Here is a 14,754-nt window from a genome sequence, read left to right as displayed (position 1 = left end):
ATTTTGTATAAGTTTAAATTAGGAAGAAGAGATTGATATTAGAAGTTAAAGAATTGTGGTTATAAATTTTGAGGTTTGATATGTTATGAATATATGAAGTAGAATATAAGAAAGATGGGGTTTAAGGTTTGGGGTTTAGAGTTTAGAGGTTTAGAAAATAACCTCGTTAATAACTCGTAACTTACGAAGCATTTACGAGGAACAGAAAGACGGGCCTCGAAATTTCATCGTTTTATTTGGGACGGGCCTCGCAATTTCCTCGTAATGTTACGAGGGTTTTACGAGTAACAAAAAGACGGGCCTCGCTAATTTATCGTTTAATTTGGGACGGGCCTCGCAATTTCCTCGTAAGCTTACGAGGTTTTTACGAGAAAGAGGAACACGGGCCTCTTTAATTCCTCGTAAACTTACGAGGAAATTGCGAGACCTCCGTAACTTATATATACAACCTCACAAACCTCACACTGTCCATTCCTCCCAACTTCCTCTCCACTTCCTCCCCATTTCGTCTCTAACTCCTTTCCCATTCCTCTCTCCTCCGAAAATGGTAATTTCCTCGCCCCCTTTATTAGTTTAGACAATTTAGATAGGTGGTTAATTTAGGTGGTTAGTTTAGAGAATTTAGATAGGTTTACGGATTTTATGTTTGTTAGATAGATTTTTAAATTATTGATGATAGCTTTTTAATTATTGATGATCATAATCTCAAAAAAATATATTTTTGCAGGTTCGCCAGCGCATGCTTACTGCTCACTACAGGGAGATATTCGGTGAGCCTGGTAGTCAGTTAGACCCGCCAGGTTCTTCTTCAGGTGCCGGCGGTTCAGGTTCTTCAGATCAGGAGTCTGTTCCCGAGACTCAGCATTTCTTCCCTCCGATTCCTCCTCCGATGGCTCAGCCTCAGCCGATGGCTCAGCCGATGGCTCAACCGATGGTTCCTCCGATGGCTCCTCCGGTGCCTCCTCCGATGGCTCCTCCTGAGATCCCCGCCGCTGTTCATCCCGATCTCATGGTGCCACCTACTGTTCCGTTCTCGCAGTACACTGTCGAGGATATTCTTGGTATGCCAGGCAGAGCTGGTTTACCAATCATAGACCCCGACAGACCCGACGGGACTTTATGGTAAGTGTATTTTTTAAATAATTAATTTAATTTATAACTTCATTAAATAATTTAAATTTTCATTTTTTTCCAGGTTTGGGGTTGACAATTCCCTTGCGACAGATGTAACCGAGACGATTAAAGGTTACTTCTCCATGGCGCATCCAAACTGGAAATTGACGCCGATCTACATCCGAAAGACGTGGTTCAAGATTTACGCTGTAAGTAATTCTATTAATTAATTTTTTTTTTATTAACTAATTATTAATTTTTTTTTGCAGCAAAAGTATCATTGGTCCATCGGGGTCAGTGAGAGAGTGAGGAAGGCGTTTTACGAAAAGGCGCAAGTTCGCTTGTCGGACACGGTTTGCAACTGGAAGGGTGCCTGGATCGTCAAGGGGTACACCCGTGGCAAACCCGCTGAGCTTACCACGGATGTTTGGGACGGCCTCATCCGTTACTGGAAGGATCCTAACTCCATTAGGATCGCAAACATTTGTGCTGCCGCCCGTAACACGGTAGACGAGCACGGTAACGGCCCGATGCTACACTCTACGGGCCAAAAACCACATGCCGGTGTCCGTTTGAAAATGGTACGTAATTAAATATTTAATTATTATTTTTAATATAATTAAATATATTTCTAACAATTTTCTTAAATGTTTTTAGGCCAAAGAGTTGGGACGTCTCCCGACTCTTCCGGAACTTTACGAGCGGACCCACAAAAACAAGGCGGGCCAGTTTTTAGATGGCAAGTCCGAGCAAATCTACAACAACGTAATTGCTCGGGTTGAGGAGCGCCAGACTCAGCTGACCCAGCAGTCCGGCGACGGATTACCAGTTACCTTATCCACAACTGAAGTGGATAAGATTTACGAGGAGGTAAATTTTTTAACATTATATCTTTTTAATTATTAATTGATTAAATTTCCCTTTTAAATTTAACTAACAAATATAATTTTTTTGTTTTTAAGGTTGTCCCTAAGAAAAAGGGACGTACGTTGGGGATCGGTTCCGTCAATGATGTCCCGAGAGCGACATCATCTTATGCTCAGAGACAGACCGAAGAAGTCACTCAGTTGCGTTCCGAGCTGGGCGCGACCAAAAGCCGTGTGAGTGGACTCGAAGCCTTCATCGACGTTATAGCGTCCACAAATCCGGAATGGGAAGCTTTGTTGAGGAACATGAAACAACAAAATCCCATTCCAGGCGAGTCATCGGGCACACATAACGAGGAGGATGTTACGAGGAGGAGCGAGGAATTCTACGAGGCGATGAACGAGCCTTAGTTTTTTTAGTTTTTTTTCGGTTTATGTATTATAAAATCCAAAACTTAATTATATATAAAATATTTTGTTGCTTGTGAATTTTATTTAAAATTTATTTATAAATCCAATATTTAAATATTTTTATTTTGTTAAATTAATAATTATTATATTTATCAAATAATATTTTATTAATTCGAAAAATGGAAGTCTACGAGTTATTTACGACGAAAATGTTTCCGAGAAATTTACGAAGAAATAGTTTCGAGGTTTTTACGAGGAAAGTCTTTCGAGGTCTTTACGAGGAAAGGCTTTCGAGGTTTTTACGAGGAAAACCTTTCAACGATTCTACATCGATTTTACGAGGAAATCCTTTCAAGGATATTACATCGAATTTACGAGGATATGATTTCAAGGATCTTACGTGTAAGTAACGACGCGAGGTTCACGTGGTTTGTACGAGGAAATTAGGCGAGTGATTTACGAGGAAATGGGGCGTGGAACTTACGACGAAATATTAACTTCGTCTTTACGAGGAAAGAGAAACCTCGCTATACTACGAGGAAATGGCGACGAATCCTTTTTTACGACGGACGAAAAACGACGAAAGGCTTTTCCTCGTTAATTCCTCGTAAACCTCCTTTTACGAGGAATTAACGAGGAAAATGGCCCTCGTTAATTATTTGTTTTCTTGTAGTGAATATATGGTGATCTAGTGGTTGGTGTGGACTTTAAGAAACTCGGATTTGAAGAATTCCAGTATATTTCATCTTATGGCTATGTGGCTATGAAATCATGATTTTCACTTTGTTTGAATATCCGGAGAAGGGATCCAACTGTGAGCTTCATTTCTATTGGAGATTTGTCTGGTTTATTCTATATATTCTAGCTATCCCATGTTAATAAAAAAAATTCAAAAGAATATTTGATGACACTTATATTTCTGGAGGTTGGACCAGAAAAAAACACATGCGCAGAGTGGGTGGTGTGGCTATGTGCTCACACAACTATAGAACGGCATCATTATCTTCATCAAGTTGTGACCTCCATGAACACGCATGCTTCTATTCAGGGCCGTCTTTTAGCACGTGCAAATGGAGCGGTCGAACAGGGTCCAAAATTTTGGAGGTCCATAATTTTTTTTTGTTTTATTAATAGTTATAAATTTAAAATCATATTTTTATCAAAAAAATCAGAATAACTATATTTGAATTTAGGTTCAGTATTTATAACCAATAATTGTAAATTACAATTTTTAATTTTTTTATATAACTAACCAAAAATGCAATAAATTAGGACGTAGCTAATATTTATATCAATTATATATTTTGAAAAGTAAGAAATTGTTGTTAATGTGTGTTTAAATATTCAATGGTAGTATATAAAGTTAACATTCTAATTGATTATATTTTGGAAACCATTATTAATTAGTGATTATAAATACGGATAAAAAAATATATTTTCACCATTTTTAATTAGAAATAACAAACACAAAGAAAAAAAACTAGCCTACAACTTATGTTGACAAGAAAAAAAAGTGATTTGTCCAATCAAAAAGTATATAGCTTGCTATTCAAATTTTGTTTTTCTGCTATATTTATAGATTATGATTTTTGATTATGCAAATAATAAACATAAAAAATAAAAAAAGTTAGAAGAATGATCAAATTTGATGATTTGATCGATGATTTTGCATTGAAAAATGCCAAATAATCATGTTCGATGATTTGATCAATGATTTTGCATTAAACTAGAAAATAGTGTTATTTAAATATAAAATAATTAAATTGATAGATTTATTTTATATTATACTAATATTTTGTACAAAAAAAAATTATTTCAGATTGTTAAAAAATGTTTTATCTTTTTTATTTCGAACAGGGTCCGTCTAAAGTTTGAGACGGCCCTGCTTCTATTTGAACACTTTGTTTTATCTACACTGAATTAAGGACTCAAAAAGAGAATAATAATATAAGGACCCTTTTTCCTTTCGAAAATGAGGTCAACTTTTCATTGAAAAGAAACAAAACTAGTAAAGAACCAAATAAACTAAAGGCACAGGAAAAGTCGGTAAGGTTTTTGGTAATGTGTAAGTGTATATGTGTTTTTATCACCTTTTTGTCATGCTTTCTTACACAAAACTAATGAAGAGGCAGAGGAACAAAGGCATCTAATAAAAGAACAAGTTGATGCTTGAAAGTGACAAGAGAAGTCTCAACATATAATCATTTCATGGAAGAAAATATATGTGATCAGGTAACACATGTTTATGTACTTATAATTGCATTACATATTATTTTAAAATAAGTTTCTATAGACAATAGGGATATTTTGATCCAAAGAAAAAGACTAGGGACATAAGTCAATTAAATTTTATCCATTTTTTTTTTTTGCAAACAAAAGGGTTAAACCCGGGTCAATGATGACACAAGCCTAACCTCCGGGTGGAGGTACAGCCCACGGATAAACCCTCTCCTGGGCATTCAAATGAGTCGAAAGCAATAACTCATATCCGTGTGGCCGGTGAGGTTTGAACCCGGGTTCGCCTTATTGGGTTTCTCAATTTCCTCAAGCACCACTAGGCCACCACCACTGGTTTATCCAAAATTTATTAGCTTAATCGAAATCAAACTATCCATAGGGTTTCCAGCGAGGTCCCGTGTCGGCTACTAACACTATGTTTTATTTGTTGTGGCTATATATAGTCGTCATGAATGTATATGTCAAAAGCTGGTAAAAGTTCTCGTGTCATGGATCAGGCGCTTCACCCACCGCTTGCACGATGAGGATATATGTTAATACTCCTAATTTAGATGTGTGATTTTAGTGGGAGATAAGGGCTTTTACTCCAATGTGCATGAGTACTAGAAAATGGGAAGGAGTGGTAGATTGTACAGATGTAATGTAAAAAGATAAAGAAAAGAAGTGCAAGTTCAGTTAATGAGAGGCAGATGGGGTAGTTGAGATGATATTACTATTTCGGTTGGACATTGGTTTGTTTTTATCCAAAAGAACTATTTTATCTTTATGTTAAGATAATTTTATAAATACGCAAAGTAGTAATGGCTACTAGTTATGCTTTGTTTTGTCTCATAATTTTGGTCTAATGAAGGGACTAACTTTTTGTTTTGTCTTATGAAAGGTACTAAGTTTTTGTTTTGTCTCTGTTTTACCCTTTTGTCTCATTGTCCAAAAGAATAGAGATTGTACTTATGGAATGATCTTTGATGCATAGCCATATCTTTTATCCTAATCTATGGAATATATGGTTCTTGGTTTTGCTTTGGTTTTTATTTTTCATCTTCTTCATTTACAAAATTTTTAGTCTAAGCAGTCTTTATTTTAGTCTGGTTTGGTCTGACAGATTATTAACTATAGCCGGGTATAAATGCTTGATTGTGAGAAGAATAATCAGAAAGAAGCTGTGAAACCCCTAGACTACTTGTACAGTTAAAATTTATACGACTAAACAAAGCTACAAAACAGAGATAATTTAGATATGTATACGAATGATTTAAAATTGAGAAAACTAACCTCCATTGAGCCAGAGAAGAAGGGGTTTGGTGTGAGGAGAAGTTGACTCAGTCAGCCAATAAAAGAGAGAGCGGCCATGAGATTCATTTACATTGACATAGCCTGAGTATTGTGAGAATGTCACTTTTGGTTGCCCTGGAAGTGCTTTGATCCTGTCGTTCTCTTGCTCTCTTGAAGGCAATGATGATGATGATGCCGATGTTTTTGATAAAAGAGCCAGAAGAAGAAGATAAATGAAATGGGTTCTTGCCATTTCTTGTCCTCTCACACCCTCTCCACTTTTCTTCTTCGATAAGTTTTTGTGTGTAAGGTCATATAGTATATGGAATTGTATGTTTGTATGTATACGCATGTATTTATATATGTGTGATTGAAGAGAGATGTATGGATATTGATGGATGGGGTTTTGGAGGTTCTTATTTAATGTGTGTTTTGCTGATTTACTACACAATGTGTAGGTTGGCCAGCTGTGAGTGGACCTTTCTCACTCACCAAACTCCCTCTCTAAATGCAAGTGTATTTATTGGCATATATGTGAGTATATTTAGGAACTATTCACGAGCTTGTATATATAAATCCAATGTAGGAACTATTCACGAGTTTGTATAATACAGCCTCATATATACCAATGGTGAAAACACTATATCATGTATATATAATGTGGTGAAACACTTTATCATGTATAAATAATGTTTGGGCTTAATTTAGTTGTGGTATTGCTTCTCCCACATAGAACTTGTGTCGCGGCAAATGCGGTGTGAAGGTGAGAAGGTCCATTATTTCGGCTCCGAATACACATAAGAACAATAAAATAAAATAAAATGATTAATGCTGTCAATGGGTTTCAATCACATTGATAAAAATCAGTTCAGTTTGTAGATCAACCATATAGTATTTATCATTCATATGTCAGCAATAACGTTTTTCAAGGGTTGATGTACAGAATAGTTGCTACATTGCTCATATACGAAGGCACATCTGGATCTTGAATCAAAAGAAGAGATCATTTACATTCAGAAGCCGATTAAAGCCTTAAATGTAGTGTTGCATGATTGATGATTTTTTTTTATTCTCTAGTCTCTCAGTGCATGTGTTCTAGCTATCTACATGGAAATTAGGCGTAATTGACACATTATCATTTCTATCACATTTCTCTCAATACTAACTTTTAGGCGATTTTTTTGGGGATTATTTGACTGCTTGATTTTTTTTTTTTTTGGACAACGACTGCTTGATTATAATAATAAAAAGACAATAGATCCATAATTACTGATTGGTGATCACATTAAGTCAAAAACGCTGTAGCACGTTTGTTCAGGAAGAACAAACAAACAAAATAAAAATGAGCTAAACTGCAATTATTTACTTTTGGCAAGTAAGAATAAAAGGTGTAATTACCGCAAGTAACCAAAGAAACAGACAAACAAAAATAGAAAATGTCAAATGATAATGATGGCTTTTGTATCATATTGCAAGGAAGCAACTGTTCACCGTGCAAAAAAATTACCCTGCCTATAAAATCTAAAAGTGCAATTTTGTAGCAAAAGTAAATGACACAGCATCATTTCCTTGCCAGTAAAAAAAATTGGATTCATGTCTGTATTTAACAAATTTTTTTACTAAAAGTTGATAAGTAAAGTTATTTAAATTTATAATGTAGAATCTAATTCAGTTGACAATATATATGATGGCTTTCTTTCTTAGTAAATAAATTTAAGGATGTCTGCTACATCATTAGGTTAATAATACTCCCTATATTTCTAAATAAATATTATTTTGACATTTTAACATATATTAAGAAAATAGCTGAAATATATGTAAATTGTTATTAATTACACTATCTCACTAATAGTATTTTAAATAAATAAAATTATTTATCAAATCAATGCAGTTTACAATTAATTTTCAGTTAAAAATAAATATAATTTGTATTGAAATTGTAAAATAACATTTTTGTGTAATAAAAAATAAATTAAAATGACACCTATTATAAAATAGAGAGAATAATATAAAACAACGTTGAGTTTTGATCAAAACCTTAGTAGCTTTTTGTCATGTCATATTTTGAGAGCTTTGTTCGGTTTTTCATAATCACTTAATCAGAGAAGCTATGGTCAATACAAGCTGTCAAAGATCACTTCTCCAATATACTATTTACTAGCTGCAGTGCTGCACCATTGCAAAAGCTTCAGTTGTGGTGTTTCTTAAGAAATGATAGGTCCAAACCGGTGCCCCAAAAGCAAGTAAACCATGTCGGATAATATATCTAGTCTAAAAACTTTGCTTTCAATTGTTGATTTGACTTTAGATTGTCATTGTATTGGTTTTACACTTTTACATACTCTAGCTTTTTTTTTTGACAACTACATGCTCTAGCTTTTAAAAAGTGAAATGTTGATAGTATATAAATGGTCTTAGTAATATTTTTTTCTTGTAAATGATGCTTTGAGTTGAAAGCTGTCTGGTCAGTTTTAATACTTCCAGTCAAACATCATATATACATTTTTTTTTTCGCAAAATAACATCGTATATGCAATTTCTGAATATTTAATCGAATGCTCCAATTAATATCAATCTTTCCGTTTGGTATGAAATAAACTTTAAAAGTAAGAAAATAGAAAAGTTTTCAAACCAAAACCACTTCTAGTTATGTTTTGCTTTTCAAAATTCCTAATATATTATGTGGAAGAAGAAAAAAGAAATATATAAGGGATTGTGACGCAAATAGTATCATTACTAACAAGTTAGACTCTGAACCAGCAAAGTCAAAACAATTGAAAGAGAGCTGGCGTAATGATGGGCAGATCCGAAGGAATAGCGATCATTTAATGATATGGATTTTATGCAACTGGCAGAGTCGCGCACGATCTATGTTTAGGGGGAGTTTGATGCAAAATCACGTTTACACAACATTATCATTGTACTAATGGTGGATTTTTTTTTTTTGGCACAAACTAATGGTGGATTTAATTAACGAAACAATGTAATAAGGCCTGTTGATATGGGTATCGACTAGAGGTGTAATTATGTAAAGTTTGTACAAGTTGGGCTAATATATTATGGATTATAGGACTCAAGCTCCATGCTAATAATCTGCACTCACAGAATAGTTCATCACCATCACTAAACCCAACTCAGTACAGATAACTGAGTAATTCAGGCCTTGGTATAGCCCATGGGCTTTTCAAAAGAAACTTTAACGTCCTCCTTATACGAGATTTCATCGGTCCATGTTGTCTTACGTAGTAGAACGCAGAGTTCTAAACAGTTGCCGCGTTGGAATATCGTCGTGTGTCAAAAGGGACATCAAAACATTCATTATTCACCGTCCATAGCCATGAGCCACCACCGGCTTCCACGAAGCAAAGTGCTGTTTGACTCTTCGTTTTTTCCTTAACATTTTTTTTTGGACAACGGTTTGACTTTTTTTTTGTTTTTTCCTTACATGAAATCCGAAATTTAGTTCATGTCTGAATATATCCTTGTAATTCTCTTGCTCTGTGGTAGTTTTTTTTTTCTTTTTTTGAGCAAAACTCTGTGGTAGTATATAATTTTTTTGATCAAAATATATAGGGATCAATGTTAATTCTTTTTTAAAAGATATATAAATGAATAATCAAACGACAACTAAAATCTAAAACTAAAAAAGTAAAGAAATCCGAAATAATTAATTTTTCTACTGAACACCAACCAAAAAGAAAAAAAATTAATATTGATCCCTATATATATAAGGTGGAATCAAAAGAGCATCATAACTTTTAACTTTTTCATTTTTTTTTCTGTTCGTCATCGTCTCTCTCGCCAAGCAAACGACAGGAATCAAGGTTCGTAATATCCTCCCTCCTCTTCCTCTCTCTCGAACATTACGATCCAATCTTGTTCCTCTGTCAATCTTGTCCTCAGCGAAATCATTTTGCTTACGTGTTACCAACAACCTTTTCAATTTCCGACCGAACACACAACAAGATCTGTCTTAAAACGACAATCCAACATAAAGATCCTAAATTCCTCAATTCGAATGTTCTCTTTTTTGTTAATTGATCAAAAAGATTTGATTTTTTATTCGATTCGATTTGGTTTTTTTTTACAGGGAAGATGTTAGAACAGCTTTTGATATTTACAAGAGGAGGCCTTATCCTCTGGACATGCAAAGAGATCGGAAACGCACTCAAAGGCTCACCGATCGACACTCTGATCCGCTCCTGCCTCCTCGAGGAGCGATCCGGCGAAGCCTCCTTCAACTACGGCGCCTACACTCTCAAATGGACGTTCCACAACGACCTCGGACTCGTCTTCGTCGCTGTCTACCAGAAGATCCTCCAGCTTCTTTACGTCGACGACTTGCTTTCAATGGTGAAGGAGAGTTTCTCTGAGATCTATGATCCTAAGAGGATGAGTTATGGTGATGATTTTGATGAGACGTTTAGGCAGCTTAGGTTGGAAGCTGAGGCTCGGGGTGAGGAGCTGAGGAAGAGTAAGCAAGTGGTGAAGGCTTTGAGTGGTAGTGTGAAGAAGAAGCAAGGGCAGGTGTCAAAGGAGGAAACTAAACAGAGCAATGGTGGTGGTGGAGCTTCGAAGAAAGATGATGAAGGGAAAGTCAATGGTTTGAGTAATGGGAATCATCATCATAAGATGGAAGATGATTCTCTTGCTAACGGGAAAGAGAATAATAATGATAATGTTGGAGTTGATGTAAGTAAACTAGCGAAGCTGAGGAGTAAAGGTGTGAGAGGTAGAGGAGGTTTAAGGAAAGCTGACAGTATAGGTAGTAGCAATAAAGGTTCTTCCAAGGTGGACCCACCGAAGAAGGCCACGAAGAAGAATAGGGTTTGGGATGATGATAAGGCGACTAAGCAGGAGGAGAAGCTGGACTTCACGGACTCCGTGGAGGAAAACGGGGGTAATGGTCATGTGGATGTTGTTGCTGCGGACCAGGGAGAGAGTATGATGGACAAGGAAGAGGTTTTTAGTAGTGATAGTGAAAGTGATGATGATGATGAAGCAAGAAGTGATGAGGAAAAGCCTGAGGCTAAGAAGAAGGGATGGTTCTCTTCTGTTTTCCAGAGGTTGGTGGTTTCTCTTTTGTTGCTAATTTTACTTTATCTATTCTGTGATCTAAGTATTTTAAATATGTGTTCAGTATTACTGGGAAGGCGAATCTTGAAAGGACAGACCTTGAACCAGCGTTGAAAGCTTTGAAGGAACGGCTCATGACCAAGAATGTGGCTGAAGAGATAGCTGAGAAGCTTTGTGAGTCAGTGGAAGCAAGTCTTGAAGGAAAGAAGTTAGCTTCGTTCACGAGAATCTCTTCAACCGTTCAGGTGTTGTGATTTATCCTTTGTAGCTCTACTAACACAGTTCAACATTCTCATAGATTGCTTAATTGTGATGAAACATATTTTGACTTCAGGGAGCAATGGAGGAAGCTCTGATTCGTATACTGACTCCGAGACGCTCAATTGATATAATGAGAGACGTTCATGCTGCCAAAGAACAGAGGAGGCCTTATGTGGTGGTGTTTGTTGGAGTCAACGGAGTTGGCAAATCCACCAATCTTGCCAAAGTGGCGTATTGGCTTCAGCAGCATAAGGTGAGTGTGATGATGGCTGCTTGTGACACGTTCCGTTCTGGAGCTGTTGAGCAGCTAAGGACTCATGCTCGTAGGTTACAGGTAAAATGAGAATGACATCATCTGTTTGTCTTAATAAGATCAAGTTGATTATGGTGATTTTAACGATTGTTTTGGTTGGGAACAGATACCGATATTCGAAAAGGGTTATGAGAAGGATCCAGCAGTGGTTGCTAAAGAAGCTATTCAAGAAGCAACTAGGAATGGATCCGATGTTGTTCTTGTTGACACGGCTGGTCGGATGCAGGATAATGAGCCTTTGATGAGAGCTCTCTCGAAGCTCATTAACCTTAACAAACCGGACTTGGTCTTGTTTGTTGGTGAAGCTCTTGTTGGAAACGATGCAGTAGACCAGCTCTCGAAGTTTAACCAGGTTTGGTGTTTCTGCTAGATTCTTGTTATTAGATGTTTAATGTAACCTTATTGAACTGTTTTTTTTTTTCTAAATTTTCAGAAACTTTCGGATCTCTCTACTTCCGGGAGCACAAGATTGATTGATGGAATCTTACTGACAAAGTTTGATACCATTGATGACAAGGTACAGTGAAAACATTGATAGAAAGATTTGGTTCTTATAAGTGTTTTTTCTATGAGTTGTTAATGAGTGGTTTGGGACGGGGGTTTGTAGGTTGGAGCAGCTTTGTCGATGGTTTATATATCGGGAGCACCGGTTATGTTCGTGGGTTGTGGCCAGTCTTACACTGACCTGAAGAAGCTTAATGTCAAAGCCATTGTCAAGACACTTCTCAAATGATCTTCTCATCACCATCATCAACCAACCATCATCAATCAATGTCTTATCCATCATACTTTATCTGAGTTTTTTTTTTTTTGATTTGAAGACGGTTTCTCTTTGGCTATGATGTTTTAAAAAAAATCGACATGACGATTTCGTTGAAGTATTAATGTAACGTTTGTTTTTGAACTAGATGCTTCATGCTTGTATGTACCATGTTAACCTTTCTCAATCTTATTTATAACCGGTTAAGATAACAAGGCCATGTGACCAGTTGTGCTTTCAAATGTGTACAGGCCTTGGCCGGTTAAGAACAGAACTTAAGATTAATTAGAATTCATTCCATCCAACGTGTGAATCTGTTTCTCTACCAAATTCAATAACACATTAAAGATGTTAGATCCGTTCTCGACCATAACGGCTCCATAACTCGTAACTATCAATTGTATAGTATACCTGAAGACTTTCATGCCTAACGTATATGCATATAGTTTTTGCTTGTAATCAATTATTAATAGCAGTTATACGGCAGAGAGAAATGTAACTCTTAGGTTACATTGTAAAAGTACGTGTGTTGTCTTCTGGACTGGCACGTTAATACTTTATGTGTTTTATACATTTTCTTTTTCTTAGTATCGACCAATTTGTGTGTCAATGTGTCATAGTTTGAAACGTGTCCAAATCTATAAAGATTTATTTTGCCTAAAATATTATTATCATTTAAAGTTGATTTAAGTAAATAGGATAAACACAAAATTAACAACTCATTCATGCTTGCATGGTGGCCTAATGGTTTAAGGAGATTCACCATGGCAGCCTGGATATTCCAGACATACTTAAATTAGATAAAATGGACAACTATGGAAAACATTGAACAGGAAAACAAAAGAAAGTTTCGTAGTTAATTTCCATAATCTTCAAATATTTTTCTAGCTTATATCGCCTTCCTCTCTTATTCAAGATGTTATATATTTATTAACAATATTCTTTAATGTATTTGTAAATTATATTCCTAGCTTTTAATATTTTTTCTTAATTTAAAATTCCGCTTGCTTTATTCTTCTACTACTAATATCTGAGTCTAATATATATATAGATGTATATATTTATATATATGTATGTATATTTATATATATATATATATACAGTGTGGTCATTAATAAAATTATTAAACATATATGGAAACTTAGTATATTTCAAACAGTGGATCAATCTTTTGGTAAATTGTTTACAAAAATTAAATTGACTGTTTTTATAATTTTGCAAACATATTGTGTTATTGAAATGATGTCAAAAAAGAAATTGTGTTATTGAAAACAGTCAAGCATTATATTTAGTATAAACAACTCATGCCAATCTATTAACAATTTCAAACCAAAAATTTCGTGTCAGTTTCTAAATTCACTAATAACATTAATCTTTGTCATAAAAGTGAGTAAAACTGTGATTTATTTACCAAATCAGAGGAAGATTACACTTTACTATTAATTAAGACCATATTTATTTTGACTCGGTTAAGCTCCAAACCACAATGGCTATATAAACAGCATCCACACATCCAAGTATCTTCACCTTTGCCAAAACAAAAACAAAAACAAAAACAAAAACAAAAACAAAAAGAGACCAAACACCAAAAAAAAAACAACAAAGAGTAGTTTTGTTAAAAGAAGAAGTCAAGAAAATGGGAATCATAGTTCCAGTATTGACCCTTGTTTACCTCTTACTCACCACAGTGAGCCATGCTGCCTCCAAACCGAGGATGATTCTAGTTGGTGGATATGTTGGGTCGTGGAAGGTTCCAGATTCTCCCAGCAATACTCTCAATCACTGGGCTGAGGCCAACCGTTTCAAAGTCGGCGACGTTCTTGGTACTCTATACATCTCTTCATCTTTCTGACGATGCATGATAGTTTTGAGAATGTTTCTCCTAATGTTCTTTGATCACAAAAGACAGATGATTTGCGGAATGTTATATTATTTCAAAATATCTGTTTGATTTTTGATGTTTTAGAGAATGTTATTAATCGGAAACATGTTTTCATGCAATCATATCATATATATTTGAGATATGTAATATGATTTTATTATGATGTATTCATGCATGTGGATCAGTGTGGGCGTACGACGCGAAAGTTGATTCGGTGTTACAAGTGACAAAAGAAGATTACGATAGTTGTAACACATCAAAGCCCTTGAAGCAATTCAACGATGGAGACACAAAGTTCAAGCTAGACAACTCAGGACCTTACTTCTTCATCAGTGGCGCTCCTGGAAGCTGCACTAAAGGCGAGAGGATTCATCTTGTTGTTTTGGCTGAACGCAATAATGTTGGTGCCGGGAGCCGTGACTTTGGCAGTCCTAAGGTTTCTCCTGTTAGTAGTCCCCCGGCTTCAACTCACGCTCCAGCTCCAGCTCCAAACGCTGCGGTTGGATTGAAGGTTGGAAGCGGCTTCTTGACCGCGGTTGCTATTGGTTTAGCTATGGCTTAG

General features: G+C 35.6%; 3 protein-coding genes across 3 annotated transcripts in view; 2 read left to right on the top strand and 1 right to left on the bottom strand.

The window, feature by feature from the left end:
• The window catches only part of LOC130511727 (serine carboxypeptidase 24-like), an 11,479-nt gene extending 5,194 nt beyond the window's left edge, over positions 1-6,285 (bottom strand). Inside the window, exon 1 of the mRNA XM_057009201.1 lies at positions 5,901-6,285. Within this exon, the coding sequence (XP_056865181.1) occupies positions 5,901-6,252 (352 nt within the window). The 5' untranslated portion in view covers positions 6,253-6,285. The remainder of the gene's footprint in view (positions 1-5,900) is intronic.
• Positions 6,286-9,656: 3,371 nt separating this feature from the next.
• Positions 9,657-12,525, top strand: LOC108832892 (uncharacterized). The gene is made up of 7 exons (XM_018606347.2): positions 9,657-9,724; positions 9,991-10,966; positions 11,041-11,221; positions 11,311-11,571; positions 11,657-11,902; positions 11,984-12,067; positions 12,158-12,525. The coding sequence occupies exons 2-7, from the start codon at positions 9,996-9,998 to the stop codon at positions 12,281-12,283; spliced, it is 1,869 nt and encodes a 622-aa protein (XP_018461849.1). The 5' UTR covers positions 9,657-9,724; positions 9,991-9,995; the 3' UTR covers positions 12,284-12,525.
• A 1,421-nt stretch (positions 12,526-13,946) lies between these two features.
• LOC108832896 (early nodulin-like protein 11) lies at positions 13,947-14,754 on the top strand. Its single transcript, XM_018606349.1, has 2 exons — positions 13,947-14,133; positions 14,378-14,754. The coding sequence occupies exons 1-2, from the start codon at positions 13,947-13,949 to the stop codon at positions 14,752-14,754; spliced, it is 564 nt and encodes a 187-aa protein (XP_018461851.1).

This window comes from Raphanus sativus, chromosome 4, assembly GCF_000801105.2.
Source record: "Raphanus sativus cultivar WK10039 chromosome 4, ASM80110v3, whole genome shotgun sequence".
NCBI classification, from domain to species: domain Eukaryota; kingdom Viridiplantae; phylum Streptophyta; class Magnoliopsida; order Brassicales; family Brassicaceae; genus Raphanus; species Raphanus sativus.
The sequence above is the reverse complement of the archived record's forward strand: the minus strand, read 5'-3'. Positions and strand labels throughout refer to the sequence as shown.